General features: G+C 45.9%; 1 protein-coding gene across 1 annotated transcript; it reads right to left on the bottom strand.

The window, feature by feature from the left end:
• Nucleotides 1–652: 652 nt before the first annotated feature.
• Nucleotides 653–925, bottom strand: LOC132538252 (large ribosomal subunit protein eL39-like). Its single transcript, XM_060190869.1, has one exon. It carries the CDS (start codon nt 898–900, stop codon nt 661–663), a length of 240 nt encoding a protein of 79 aa, XP_060046852.1. The 5' UTR covers nt 901–925; the 3' UTR covers nt 653–660.
• Between the last annotated feature and the right edge of the window lie 15153 nt (nt 926–16078).

The raw sequence follows: 16078 nt of genomic DNA, 5'->3' as shown, positions 1-16078 counted from the left end.
AGCCTCCAATTAGAGCCCACTACCAACTGGGGGTGGGGGTGGTGGCGGTGACAGAAGAGCAGTCTGCATAACCAATGTGCAGCTCTGGCTTATGCTGGTGCTGGGAAATGAACTTGTGACCTTGGAGCCTTAGGCAAGAAAATCTTTTGCAGGACCATTATATTGTCTCCCTGGACCACAGAAACGCAGTCAGGGAGATACAAACCCTTGAATTTGTGCCCATTAGCCCCCCCCCCCCCCACTTAAGGCATGAGGGGGTGTGGCTCAGGTTGTTTATTCAAATAAGGGCTTGCAGTGCAGTTCTGATTGGTGGATCGTTTATCAATCAGTGATTGGTCAGCTCTAGAAGGTCTTGGTTCTACTGGGGTGGTTTAAGTCAGCAGGTTCACTTGATCTTGAGTAAAACCTAGTGAGCAAACATGCTGACACTTGCTCTGGGGCTATGGAGACCCTAGCGATCCTCATGTGCACATCTCTGGGATGTGAACAGAACTGAAGTCCCCACAGAAAAGCCATCAGATGTGGGACAAGCAGGCACCCTCAACACTGAAGGTGACTTTGGATGGAAATCAACTATTTATTTATTTATTTTTCAAGTAGCTCACATATTTATTATTACTGAGTCAGGTAACAGGAAGAGATACAAGGCCGAGTGGGATCCTAATCAAGAGTGCAAAACAACAGTGCTTCACTCAGAATTCTAACAGTCGATCCCAGCATAAACATGTCGCATCTTAGAGGAATCCTTACAGACCCAGCTGTTCTTCTCCAGTGTCTCCTCTTGGAGTTGTACCTGATCTTATTACCAGTTTTCATCCGAATCCACTGAGGAATAGGACGGTTCTGCTTTTGCTTCTTAGCCAGGAAGCGCTTGATTCTGAAAGTCTTGTGGGAAGACATTTGTCTTTCTGAAAGTCATCATGAAGCAGCATTATTCATATTTCCAGAGAGGGAAGGCGACGCGGAAAGGAAGCCTGGGAGAGGAGAGGAACTGAACACTCTTTGTACTGCTTACTGTTTAAGACCTGCTTGAACTCTTTCTCTGCATCACATGCCTGAAAAGAAGGGACTTTTCTGTAGTCTTGCACCAGCGCACGTGAGACCCAGCTGTGCACCAGGAAGGAGGTGCTTATTGGACGGGGTGTGTGCTTTGTAACACAGAGACATCTCTTTGCAGGGATTCAAGAGCAGGAAAGCTGGGCAGCATTTTTTTGGAGGCTTCATAAGGCAGGTGCATCTGTAATTTCAGGATCCAGGTGACCCTTTCTTTCTGGGAGGGATTACTAGGAGGCCTGTCTGAGTTACAGCATTGCATGGTGAGGCTAGCTTCCCTCACCTGCTTCAGTTTCTTCAGCTCAACCGTCGTTTAAGAACTCAGCCACAGTTGTGGGACAGGAGCCTGGTGGAAGGTCAGGAGCACGTGCTGGGGGAGGGAACAGAGACAGGGTTGGGGGAGGATAACAGCCATGATTCTGCCCTCAAGAAGATGGGGGACTAGTGGAGAAGCCATTACAGAAGTCAGGCCTTCCACCTTCTTTACTCCTTAATGATCGTGGGTCCTTGTTCTGAAAGGAATAAAGAACAGGAAAGCTTCCAATGGAGGGGATGGGATACAGAACTCTGGTGGTGGGAATTGTGTGAAATTATACCCCTCTTATCCTATGGTCTTATCGATTATTATTAAATCAATAAAAAAAAAAGAAAAGATGGGGCACTAAAGAAAAGATAGAAATAGGATTTTAAGGGAGTCGGGGGGTAGTGCAGCAGGTTAAGCACATGTGGCGCAAAGCACAAGGACCGGCGTAAGGATCCCAGTTGGGGCCCCCGGCTCCCCACCTGCAGGGTAGTCACTTCACAAGCGGTGAAGCAGGTCTGCAGGTGTCTATCTTTCTCTCCTTCTCTCTGTCTTCCCCTCCTCTCTCAATTTCTCTCTGTCCTATCTATCAACAACAACATCAATAACAACAACAATAATAACTACAACAATAAAACAACAAGGGCAACAAAATGGAATGAAAAAAAAGGAAATAGGATTTTAAAACAAGGTGGGGTTGGACAGTGGTGCACCTGGTTGAGTGTTGGGGTTCCTGGGGGGAACGAGGCAGGTGCGAGTTTGCTAAAAGGGGTCTTCTAGCATATGGTGGCAGCGGACTATACAAACCTCTTTTAGGGCACCGTTGGGGGAAACAGAATGTCTTTACTGATGCAGTTACAAGTTTATAAAGGGGTAGCTGTGCCTGGGAAGTAGCCAGCTGGCCAATGAGGGCAATATCTCCTTATAAGGGAAAAGAGAGCAAGGCAAAGGTGATGCAGGAACAGGGAAATAGAAATATAAGGAAGGTGAAGCCCATGAGAAAGGGGAGGGGTGGGTGATGCAGTGAGGCTGACAGGAAGGTTGGAATTCCCACCCCCTCCATACTCTGGCCACATCTTGCTCCACCACAAGGCTGGCATGCCAAGGGGAAACTGACAGATGTGTTTCGGGGCGGGGGATCAGCCATCCATGCTCAAACACACATCAGACCCACAGTTGAGTACACAAATTACAGTGCTCAAGGACCCAGGTTCAAGCCCCTAGTCTCCACCTGCAGAGGGGAAGGAAGGTTCATAAGTGGTGAAACAGTACAGTATCTATCATCTATCTATCTATCTATCTATCTATCTATCATCTATCTATCTATCTATCATCTATCTATCCATCTATCATCTATCTATCTATCTATCTATCTATCTATCTATCTATCTAATTATCTATCTATCTCCCTTCCCCTTCTCTCTGTGTCTACCCAATAAAGTCAAATAAAATAAATAAAGCAGCAGACAGAGGAGCCAAGAGTATGCAACAGAGCAAGGATTGTATTTTCAACGAACGGTGCATAACACAACAGCACATAAAAGAATAAAACTAGATTTTCATTCAACACTATATATAGAAATCAACTCAGAATTGATTAAAGAGTTGGATGTGAGTCCTGAAACCACAACGGTCCTGGTAGAAAACATACGTAGCACAGACCATGATGCCCATCTTTGAGAACCTGACCACAACAGCAAGAGAGATGAAAGCAAAAACAAGTCATTGAGACTCCATCAAATTAAAAAATAGTATTCACAGTGAAAGAAAATAGCAACAAATGAAAAGACAGCCTACTTCCTGAATGGGAGTCGGTATTTACACATCATACCTTTGATAAGTGATTAATATGTAAGGTATTATTAGTAATAGTAGTTGATATTTAATCAAAAACAGCAACAATCTCCTTCTCCTCACCCCAAATAACTCAAAGAATAGGGAGAATATCTGAACAGAAATCTCTTGAAGGGAACATACAGATGGCCAAAAAGTTCATGAATAATTTTGCTCATAATATCTCTGTTAAGAATTGTCTTTTTAGAAAAACTTTATTTTTTATTTGATTTGATAGAACAGAGAGAAATTGAGAGGGAGAGGGAGGTAGAAAGGGAGAGAGACAGAGAGAAACTGGCAGCCCTGCTTCACCACTCTTGCAGCTTTCCCTATGTGGGTAGGAATGAGGGCTTGAACCTGGAGCCTTGCCCATGGTAATACGTGCATTTAACCACGTGCACCTGCACCCAGCCCTCACAGTCTCTTATTACTAGGGAACTATAATCAAGACCACAATGAAATACCACATCACATCTATGAGAGTGGTCTGTATCACAGAAACAACCAACACTGGGTATGGAGAATAAGGAACTCTCAGGTACTACTGATGGGAAGATAAACCAGTGTGACCATTTTGGAAAACAACATGGAGATCATTATAATTATTTTATGATCCAGCAAGCCCACTTCTGGGTATCCATCAAGCATTAGCTCAAAAAAAAAAAAAATGATACGCAGAAGCACTAAGGAGAGTTTGGGGACCTAAGTCTTTGTGATAGAACAAGACGGTGGTTTGGTTGTGGGTGAAAGTGCTGATCCCTATCTTGGGGAAATGAGGAAATGTATTTTTATGTCAACAAAGATTCTATAAATCACCATTTCCTCAATATAGTGATATTGGAGTTGGAGAAATATGATATCTACCTTGATGTTAATCACAGTGTTATTTACAATAGTAAAAATATGGAAATGACTCAGGTGCCTGCCTAAGGCATCTGTGAATGACAGGGTAAAGATGGTGACGTACATTTAAACATTAAACTATTAAGAAGATGAAATATTGTCATTCGCAGCAAAACGAAGGGGGCTTGAGAGGATTATCCCAAACAAAATAAGTCAGAAGGAAAAGTACAAATACTGGATGATGTCAGCCATGTGTGCAATATAAGGAAATAAAATTGAAGAATGAATATCAGCCCCCCCAACACACACACACACACACACACACACACACACACACACACACACACCAGTGGACACTGACAACAGAGCTGAGATTACCCAAAGGGAAGAGGATGGGAAGCAGAAGAAAGGATGAAGTGTTGGTATGCCTCTAATTCTGCTTCTAAACTCCCTTCTGTTTCATTGGTTTAATCCCCCCTGCCTAACACTGTATTCTATTTACATAAACCACTGTTAACTAAGCACCGCCTTGCCTCCAGGGCATTGGTTTAATCCCGCTGGTTCATACTCTTTTTGCTCTGCCCCCTCTCCTTGTCAAACCCTGATTTTCACCAGTCTCTTTTCGCTCCACCCTCTCTACCTCACATCCTATTTCCACCCTACTTGGTGAGTATATATACAAGCTGCTTTTCTGAGTAAACACACTTGGAATTGCTTTCCAGCTCTGAGAGTTCCAGAGTGTATCTCCTGCGACGTTAGCTCTGCACGAGTTCCTGATCCCTCTCCCACGCAGCAGCCTAGATTGGCTCCAGTTGAGTTCTCTCCAACCCAGAGAGCACTTGCTTGGGAAGAAGAAACCTCAGGCTCTCCCTGCAATGAAGGGGCTTAACGGAGGTGGTATGTGCTAATACACATTTTTAAGTAAAATAAAATGAGGCAGCAAATACTTAGAGAGCAGCAGGACTGGAATCAGGCCCAAGGTCTTTCCTGTCCTTCTAGGGGCTTTTCCTAGAGTGGACGCCTGGAGCGACATGATGTTCTTTGAATGTGATGCTCAGTGCACTGCTGTTCTCCGGTCCAAGGGGGAGAAGGGCCCAGGTTAGCTGAGCTTTGCCCTTTCTCTTCTCTGGTTGCTAATAACATGAGCCCATCGCCCCTGAAGACCCAGATTCCTGGCCCAGACCCACTTTTTACAGACTGGGTAGCTTGTGGCAATTTATAAAACCCTCCTCAGCAGGAATTTCTTTCTCTAAGTTGGGACAACACCCACTCAGAAGGTGGTCTTGGGGACCCCTGAGGTCACGTTCACAGCATTCGTAGACGCCACCTGCCCATCTTCCACTTTCAGGGCTGACAGCGTTTTCTACCTGCTCTGCAGAGTCAGTGGCATCTGGGGGTTTGCTGTCATCACAGCACATTTACAAGGGAAAGAGACCTTCGTGCTTCCCTGGACATGGCCCTGTCATCTTCTAAGCGTCTGTGGAGTCAATATTTATGAATCCAATTTCTATTTTTATTCTGCCTGCAAATTACATTCTATCAACTTCATCCTATAAGAGGTAAATTGGTTTTTCAACACAGTCACAGATTACCAGAAATCAAAAAGCAAAAGTATTGTCACCTATGGGTAGAGAATTTATTTAATTAATTTATTTAAAAATCATTACATTTATTTATTTATTGAATAGAAACAACAAGAAGTTAAGAGGAAGGGAGAGGGAGAGAGATAGAGAGACACCTGTAGCCTTGCATCACCACTTGTGAAGCTTTCCTCCTGCAGGTGGAGACTGGGGGCTTGAAACTGGGTCCTTTCGAATTTTAACATGTGTGTTTAACCAGGTGCACCACCATCCAACTCCTAGGCAGAGAATTTATTGTTTGTTTTACAGTGACTCAGATACATGGGGGGGGGAGAGATGGAGAGAGAGGTGATGTTTCGTAAACCTCTTAGATACCTACTACCTCCAACTCATCTTAACATTTTAACTGAATTTTTTTGTAAAACCCCAGTTCTATGATTCTAGCATATGAAAAACACTCTAGATATCTCAGCTCTAGGCTAGTCACAAAAAAATGAACTCATTAAGGATTTGTGTCCATAATGACAGATTTGTCCAATTTTCCAACTTCAATACTTGTTCTTTTACTTACTATTCATAAAGTAACTGGCAGTCTTTTGCAGGTGCATTGGTTCAGAATATAGGTCACATAGGCTCCTAAGCTGAATATGGACCCTAGATCACATTAAATCGATGGGGTTTACAATAAACAATATTTATACACCTTTCCCATATTTGAGAGCTACTCTCTTCCCTGATCCAGCTTTCTGGTCCTTCTGCCACCATGACATCATCTCCCCAGACAATAATTAGGATCCACCTGCACATCAGATTTCAGGCTCAGCCAAAAACAAACAAACAAACAAACAAACAAACACGAGTATAGCCACAGGTCCTTTGGAATATAACTAAAATAGGACTACTAGCTATTTACAAAACAGAGACTCCCCCTGCCCCCCCCCAACTCTTCATCTGCACTACTCCAGCCTTTAGGTCCATGATTGGTCAACAATTTATTTGGCTTTGTATGTTAACTCTCTTTTCAGTCACCAGGTTCCAGATGCTAGCAGGATGCCTACCAGACTTCCCTGGACAGACAACCCCACCAATGTATCCTGGAGCTCTGCTTTCCTAGAGCCCTTTCCTACTAGGGAAAGAGAGAGACAGGGTGGGATTATGGACCGACCTGTCAATGCCCATGTTTAGCAGGGAAACAATTACAGAAGCCAGACCTTCCACCTTCTGCATCCCACAATGACCTTGGGTCCATACTCCTAGAGGGTTAAAGAATAGGAAAGCTATCAGGGGAGGGGATGGGATACAGAGTTCTGGTGGTGGGAATTGTGTGAAGTTGTACCCCTCTTATCCTATGGTTTTGTCAGTGTTTTCTTTTTATAAATAAAAAATAAAAAAAAAAGAATTTAGAATCCCTGGGATGGGACCTTCAATTCTCCTTGAATGCCTCTCTCCTCCTTTTCAGACATCATCAGTTCCTTCTCAATTTAACAGCCTAAAAATCACACCTACCACTTATATCACTGGTTTCCCATGCGGTAGGTAGTACTTCAGTGATTTGGACTTGGGGACTCTACAGTCTAGATAACATGCCCCCCAAGATGGAACCAGAGCATCTGCCTTCTGGATGGATGACCTGATGGCTTCAGTTTTATGCACCCCTCTCTGGAGATGACTGGGGGTGCTACCTTAGAACGGCAATGTTGAGATCACTTCTATAACATCTACTGGTCTTTTTTAAAAATTTATTTATAAAAAGGAAGCACTGACAAAACTATAGGTTAAGAGGAGTACAACTCCACACAATTCCCCTGGGAGAACGGCATGCATCAAAAATGATAGCAGCAACAAATGCTGGAGAGGTTGTGGGGACAAAGGAACCCTCCTGCACTGCTGGTGGAAATGTAAATTGGTCCAACCCCCATGAAGAACAGTCTGGAGAACCCGCACAAGGCTAGACATGGACCTTCCGTATGACCCAGTAATTCCTCTCCTAGGGATATACCCTAAGGATACCATACCATCCAACCAAAAAATATGTGTACACCGATGTTCATAGTAGCACGATTCATAATAGCTAAACCAGGTGCCCAGCAACAGATGAGTGGCTGAGAAAGCTGTGGTGTATTTACACAATGGAATACTATGCAGCTATTAAGAACAATGAACCCACCTTCTCTGAACATCTGCTGCTCTTGCATCACCCCTGTCCAATGTGGGAAAGGCTGACACAGGACAAGGTGAGGCTGCAGGTAGGGCTTGCAGAGTCAGGTAAAGATCATTTCAAGAATTTATCTTTTTATTTATTATTATTTTTCCTTCAGAGTTATTTCTGGGGCTTGATATCAGCACTATAATATCACTGCTCTTGGTGGCCATCTTTTCCATTTTATTGGCTAGGACAGAAAGGGGAGGATAGGCCCCCCAAACAAAAACAAACACACAAAATAAGCAAACAAACAACAATAACAACAACAAAATGCACCTGAGGCACCAGAGTTCCTAGCACCATCATAAGCCAGAACTGAGTAGTACTCTAGAAAAAAAAATCTCTTTACAAACTGGCTTTTGGAGGACTGACCTTTTCAAAGAACCATAAACAGTCTCCCTTTTTGGCATGAAATTCCTGTCAGTTCCCAGGTGTCCTTCTGGCTCAGTGCCTTGAACATTCCACCTCTGCATCCTGAGGCCTGGGCTCTTGACCGTCCTGCAGAAATGCAACCTCAGATGTTCCTGAGACCCAACCCTTCAGTGGAATATGATGAGCTTTCCTGAGTTGTGGGGCCTTGTATAAGCCAAGGTCAAGCGTGGCTGGGCCATCCAGGGGTAGGGGGCCTGGGAGGTAAAGGCCTTCTGTCAGTGTCCTCAGGGGCTTTTCGCTTTTATGGGCTGAGCAAGAAGGAACCTGCCAAATGGGTCCCAGCCCTCCTATGAGTCTCCTTAGCGCAGGGGCCCACATCCCCTCTGTGCTAGCTGGCGGTTTCGCTTCCTCATTCTGCAAACTAGCTTGACCACTTACCGGACGGTTGCTGGAAAGACCCTCACCATTTCTCTACCCCCTGCTGTCTTGACCATGTAAGGGATCCCTTAACATTCTTGACCTTATACGGCTAGGCCATAGCGGCCCTGTTCTTCCCCCTACCTCAACCTATAAAAACCCTTGCTTGCCATGCAATAAATGCACTATTCATAGGCAAATAGCGTCCGGGGGTGAGCTTGGCTTCATCTTTTGCTGCGACCCACAGGGACAGACCCCCAACTCATACTCACCCCTGGATGCCCTTGGTCCGACCCTTTCAGCCCCCTTCTCTGGTGTGCAACAGAATGGGTCAGAGACTCAGTCGGATTGAGAAGCGGGGTCCTCATCAGGACCCCGACACTGAGTAGTTTCCTGTCTCTAGACAAAGTAGATTTTACTCCAGCAGGACCCATAGAAGGTCTCAAACAACTTACTTTCTTCACAGAGTTATTCTCACCCTTGACTCAGCTGGCCTGAGTGGCTGGGGAACTTGTCACACAAGGAGGGGAAGGGCTAATCTTCAAATGGTGGTCATCTAATTGAAAGTAAAACCTGGCCTCCAGGAATATTCCTTCTGTTTTTGACTCTAAGAGGGAGGTGTTTTGGTTACCACCCTTGATGTGGTTGATGATTGCTGGACCCCAGGACCTTGGGGAGGAAGGTGTAGGGCTTGGGACTGGAAATCTGGGTCAAATGGGAGGTCTGGGGTTACTAGTGAGGGAAGAACTCGAGACACCTGCCTACCTGTGACTTCTGGTCCCTAAGCTGCCACCTGCCCACCAGAAATAGTGTGAGTGCAAACTGACCCCTGTGAGCTGCCCAAGCCCACTCCAGGCACTCAAGTAGTATGCCCCCCATCATGTCACCCAGCTTCCCATTCCCCTACCCACAGCCCAGGGATCCTTAGGGAGACTTTCTTTTATGATTCATCACAGGGATGCTCTGCAGAGAGCAAAGAAAGGGAGGAAAAGAAGGGGGATATATTAATATTTTATTAGGTAGAGACAGAAATTAAGAGGAGAAAGGGAGACAGAAAATTAGAGAGAGAAAGAAAGAGAGAGAGAGAGAGAGAGAGAGAGAGAAACTTGTAGCACTGATTCACCACTCATGAAGTTTCCAGGTGGGGGATGGGGATTTGAACCCTGTCCTTGGACATGGGAACATGTATGCTCAACTGTGTGTCACTGTCTATCTCCTAAAGGTCCATCTTCAATCTCCTCTCTTTTTTTCTTTCTCTCTTTTTAAATTTTTTTTTAAAAAATTATCTTTTTTTTGAGTTTTTTCTTCTTATTTATTTTCTCTTTTGTTGCCCTTGTTCTTTTTTATTGTTGTTGTAGTTATTGTTGTTGTTATTGATGTCATCGTTGTTAGATAGGACAGAGAGAAATGGAGAAAGGAGGGGAAGAAAGAGAGGAGGAGAGAAAGACAGACACCTCCAGACCTGTTTCACCACCTGTGAAGCAGGTGGAGAGCCAGGGTCTCGAACTGGGATCTTTATTGGGATCTTTATGCCGGTTCTTGCACTTTGCACCACATGCGCTTAACCTGCTGCACTATTGCCAGACTCCCTAAAAAAAAAAAAAAAGAAAGAAAGAAAGAAAAAAAAAACTCTATTTATTATATAGAGACAGAAATTGAGAGGAAAAGGGGAAATTGAGAGAAAATGGGGACATGGAGAGGAAGGGAGACAGAGAGATACCTGCAGTCTTGCTTCACCAGTCACAGAGCTTTCCTCAGGCAGATGGGGGCTGGGGGATTGAACCTAGGTCCTCACACACTGTAATGTATGTGCTTAACCAGGTGCGCCAATGCCTGGCCCTCCTCCCTTCTTTCTCTGTATGCCTCTCTCTTTGTCTCTCCATCTCAGCATCTCCCTACATTCATTCGTTTCCTGTTTCGCTTCTGTCTCTGATCCTCCTGTCTAGGTTTCCCTCTGAGGAACTCTTTGGGGCTCCTGAGACGCCAGGATCACCAAGGCAGTCATGAGGAGAGGGATCATCTTGTACTCCCTCCACTCCCATCCTCAACAGAATTGCACCAAGTCCTTGGACTGGGGTGGTCTTGTGGAAGTGAAGTGGGGACAGAGAACAGGAGTCCTCTGGAGCAGAGTAGTGAGTGTAAGGCTGGGAGACTATGAGGTTGGGGGCCACCCACTGGGATCCCATTCCTCTCCTCACCAAGCTCTAGGGGATGCGGCAGGGCTATAGAGCCTCACAGACTTGGCCAGGCAACACAGATGGCTGTTGCCCTAGAGAACACCGTGTTCATTGCATCCAGAAATGGGCAGGGGAAACCCAGACCATCACACGGTCATCCCTTGGGCAGCCCACACCACCAGGGGTCCTCAGAGGGCATCAATGCCTCTTATGGATTGACCAGTGAAGCAGTGCCAGTCACCCACTGGACTGAAGGACAACCCTGTGAGTATCCTTCCTCAACAAGTGCAACACAAGAGCCAAGAGAGACAGAGCGAAGTGATCCCCCATCCCTGCACCCTAGGTCAGTGATTTATCACAGTCAATTGCTCTTCAGAAAAATAACAGCATTTAAAAATATTTTCCCTATTAGTGAAACTTATTTTTTCCCTCTCTGAGTACAATTATCTGCTTCGCAAACCCTGACAGTGTATTTTCAGTCATGGTAAATATTTTGAATAAGGCAGTCATCAAATTTCCACATTGGAGGTTATTTCTAGCCTGTCTCAGGCTTGTCTGAAGAATGTTCTTTCTCCTGCAGTGCTTCTGGCCCTTTCTGCTTCCTTTCTTGCTTTCCTGTCTTAATAAAGGACGAGTGGCTAGCTACACTCTCTCCTCATTTCTGTACAGGGTAGTGAGGAAGGCTCTGTGACATTCATGTAGTTCATGACCTGACTCAGCACAAACTTCAGCACAAGGGGAGAGGGAGTGAATGGAGTTCCTTTCAGACTCAGTGACCTAGGAGCCAGCCTGGGGCCAATGTTGGTCCTGGGCAAAACCATGGAGCAGTGGACTTAATCTTCAGAGTGTCCAGGTAGAAGGACAACCCCCCTCCCCATTCTGGGTTCTTCCGGGCTGGTGTGGCCACTAAATCCGCATCATACAGATTAGCAGGAGAACAAATCTAGCTACATGGAGCGCTTCCACGGACATGGATTCTTAAGCAAACGACACAAAATGGAGGTCTCTGCATGGAGTTAAAGAGTTCATGGGAGTTGGCCTACCCAGTAGAGCACCCACGTCATCATGTGCAAGGACCCAGTTTGAGCCCCTGGCACCACATGGGTGCCGGGGGTCAGTCCCAGCAGGTTATTAGGGTATCCTGGAGGAGGAGGGAAGAATGAAGAATGAGAGACGAGTGAGCTGATGCTGAACCAAGCTCAAGCAGACATCTCTGTCAGACTTAAGCAGAACTTTATTTTTATAGTCTCATAAGGTTTAGATCATTCAAACAAAAATCACCAAGGTACAGATTATGAAAACAAAACAAGGCTTTGGTTACTAATACAAAAATCACCAAGGCTTTACTTATTAAAACAAAGTTCACCAAGTAAGAATAGTACAGGTAGGGAACACCTCCTGCTTTGTAGAACATTCATATTCCAGGGGCACTTTCCCCCCTAGAGATCACGTCACAGTTTCTTTTTTTTAAAAAATATTTATTTTATTTATTTATTCCCTTTTGTTGCCCTTGTTTTATTGTTGTTGGATAGGACAGAGAGAAATGGAGAGAGGAGGGGAAGACAGAGAGGAGGAGAGAAAGATAGACACCTGCAGACCTGCTTCACCGCCTGTGAAGCAACTCCCCTGCAGGTGGGGAGTCGGGGTTCGAACCGGGATCCTTATGCCGGTCCTTGTGCTTTGCGCCACCTGCGCTTAACCCGCTGCGCTACAGCCCGACTCCCACATCCCAGTTTCTCTGTCTTTTGTTATTCCTGTCCCTGTGTGCTAGGCAGATGTCCTGTTGATTAAGATGAATATTCTACCTCTATGTTTATGCCATTCTCTTGCTCCTGTGCATCAGAAGCCAGTGGTTCATAGAAAGTTCAAGCTTGTTATGTTTCTAGGGGCCTTACATTGAGCAGCCCATTTTTCATAAAATCTGTTCCAGTGTTTGATCAAGGAGCTTTGTTTGTTCCTTACTGAGAAGGCACCAAGGTGGTGCTGACCTGGCCAGCCTCTCCATAAAGTGAAGCTCTCTAGCTAGAATCCATCTTTCTTGTGTGCTCACTATCCGACCTAGGTTCTCGGGTGCTAGTCCTGCATGAGGAGGCGGGAGCATAGTGGTGGGTGGTAGATTAAAAGGCCCATTGTATCTAGGCAGGTACCACAACTTTCCATTTATTAATTATGCTCTGTAAGGTGGCCCCTCCACTGTGGGAACCACCAATCTTTCTCTATATTTTAGGGGGAACACTAAAGGAAGTGGTGTAGACGAAGGGGAAAACATTTTTTCCTATTGGAGCCTCCTGAAAATGTTCTGCATTGCTGATACTGCTTGTTCCATTATGATCAATCTTACAGAGTGCAGTGCAGGTTTTGTCATTATTTTTGTCATTGGCCAGGCTCTGAGCCTGGCCATAGGTAAATATTATTAAGACCGCACAGAGCTTAATCTCAAGCCCTATACATGGCAGAAAGTGAGATGGTTTCAGTTTGGCCTGGAGAGTCCAGCTGTGCTGAACGTCCTGCGAAGCTGGTACCATGTCAAGCAGCTCGCATGGCGGTGCCTGCATCACATGGGAGCACCATGCCTGGCACCAAGGGGAATCTCCTTGGGAAGTGAAGCAGTGACATGACATCTCTCCCTTCTCTCTCTCCTCTGTTTCTCCCTGTTTGAAACTGAAAGAGGGCAAAGTCCTCTGAGAACTAGAGCCCTGCTGGGCAAAAATAAAATAAGATAATAATAAAAAATAAAAATGAGCAGGAGCCTGGCATTTCAAGGACAAAGGAAGGGGACTCATATCACAGAGATTTGATAATCTGTAATTAGACATTTGTCTTGCTACAGAGATTGAATTCTCTAACAGGAAAGTTATTACCTATTGTAATGACTCTGATTCTGGGTAGCCATCCCAGTCTTTAGTTTTCTAGGTTAAAGGTATGCTGGAAAGTTTCTTTTGAATGTATAGGACCTCAACTGACCTTGGCCGGAAATATCTCACATGCCAAAGTGCCCCATCTTGGGGAGGTCTGTTCTGACCACCCTGGGGTGTCTTGCCATGGCTCCTGCCCCATAGGTCCCTGAACCTGGCATTGTCTGCTTTATTTATTCCTGAAGGCATATTAACATTTACCTGTTGTTAGGACTCTTTAAAAAGGAATGTAAAGAAACAAGATGCTGTTTTCATTTGTGAACAGGTTCATGGCCTGTCTCTCAAGGTATGAATGGGGGGTGGTGGTAGAGATCAGCATTTGAAGGGAAGGAGGGCAGGCTCAGTCTCGGCCACTGCTGTGAGGAAAGGCACCGAGTTCTGGGACGGAGGAGGAGGAGGTCGTGTCAGCCCATTGCTGGATTTCAGCTTCAAGTTGCAGCTGAATCTGTTGACATGAGGAAGCTGATCTGAGCAGACTCTGTGAACGGTGTTGACGCCATAAAGGAAGATGTGTCAGGAAACAGGGACTACAAGAAGGCAAGAGGCATGCAGCTCCCTTAGGAGCCACCTGAGTCCTGGCACAAGAGTGGGGCAGACAGAGGAGGGACTGTGAGAGTGTTCAGAGGGTGTGGGGTGCCAGGGAGAGATGGACAAGAAGCAGGCTTCAAGGAGGCAGTGGCTGTTGCCTTGTGGGCTACATGGCATTTCAAGGGGCAGGGGAAGCAGCTCTAGATGACCTTGAATGTCCAGCTAAAGAGCTTTTCTAGCAAGTCACAGGCAAGAGAATTACAAATAAGCTGCTCACCTTACAGCTTCCCTGCTGCTCAAACCCAGCCTGACACTAGGTTGTGACTTTTATTTTTGTCATTATCGGAGCTTCACTACTGCAGGGTGACTGTTTCAGATAGATAGATAGATAGATAGATAGATAGATAGATAGATAGGCAGATGACTGGTAGACCACAGCACCAGAGCATCTCCTAGTGCTGTTGTATACTCTCATATGCTTTATCAGGGTTCGGACCTGGGTTAGGCGTAGGTGAGCTATCTCCTTGACCCCAGGCTGGGACACATTCTCCTGTCCCATGCATGGCCTCAGAGTCCATTTACTTCTCAGCACACACAGGCAAAGACAGCCTGTGTGTGGTGGTAGCCATGCTGGTGTGACTTCTGGTCTGCCTGCCAGAGAACCTCTGCTGGGCCACAGCTGATGCACCTCTGGGTGTGTCATGGTGTTCACATCTGGCCACATTCCCCACCCTCTCCCCTCCCCCAGTCCACAAGGAAGCATGGCTGGACTGCCAGAACAGTGCCACTTTATCCCTGGGAGAGTCCTCTTGGGGAGCTGCTTTGGCTCAGGGATGCTTCTCAGTCTGAGGGGGACAGTGTTGAGATCTGAGGCCCTCCTGCCCCTTCCTGCCTCCAGCCCTTTCCCTCCATTGGCATTTCACCCCCAAATGTCCTATGTTGTCAGCTACATCTTGGGGTCAGCTTCTGGGAAGACCTGAAGGGACACATGCCTATTCCCAGCTGGCTGAGTCACATTTCAGTGGAAACTTTCCCATCACGTCTAGCTGATCTTGGCAATGGAAGTGCTCTAGCAGCTTGCAGCAGGAATGAAGTGGTCCCAGTGGTCAAGGCCTGGGCTAGGACAGTGACAATGGGAATCAAATGGGTACCGGTGACACTGCAGCCTTAATCTGAACAGACTGTCACCTGTGTCTCTCCTCTGCATGAAGAATGATGGCAGAAGTGGAGTGCAAAAGGAAGAGCTCTGATGTGGAAGTCAGGAGTCTGGGCGCAGTGCCAGCACCCCAGAACCTGGGGAAGGATAACCCTCTTGCCCACACACACTTCCCAGCATCAGGGAAGAGAGTTGCTCCCAAATGTGGGAAAAGTGTATAAATATTGTTGACTGTAAACCCCATCAATTTGATTTGGGGCTCATATTCAGCATAGGAGCCTATGTAACCTCTACTTCCTTGTAGGAACATTCTGAGTTGCACCAATTTCAGCTTCTTCAGGTGATAGATAGAGCATGTAATTCAGCCTGCCTTCGGAGGATGCAAAAATCCCATTGTTGATCCACATTGAGAGCAAGGTCCTATGGGGTCCATTACGTTGTTCCTGATGGAGATGACTGGTAACAATGGAGAGAGGGATCTATTTGAGGTCTAGGCTCATCATGTCTGTTTGGGAATCTCAGGACTCCCGACTAGGGCCCCAGCTGATGGGGTGGCCTGATAGTGACTAAAGAGTCATCATTAAAGTATGCCAGTCTCTTGCCCTTATTCAACTTTAGTAGTCCTTACTTAGATAAGTGTTGGGCATTACGCCAGCTCCCCCCTGCTCCATGCTGCATTGATTGATGCTGTGGTCTACTT

The sequence above is a fragment of the Erinaceus europaeus genome, chromosome 4 (genome assembly GCF_950295315.1).
Source record: "Erinaceus europaeus chromosome 4, mEriEur2.1, whole genome shotgun sequence".
Lineage (NCBI taxonomy): Eukaryota > Metazoa > Chordata > Mammalia > Eulipotyphla > Erinaceidae > Erinaceus > Erinaceus europaeus.
Note: the sequence above shows the minus strand (reverse complement) of the source record. Positions and strands in the feature narration are given on the sequence as shown.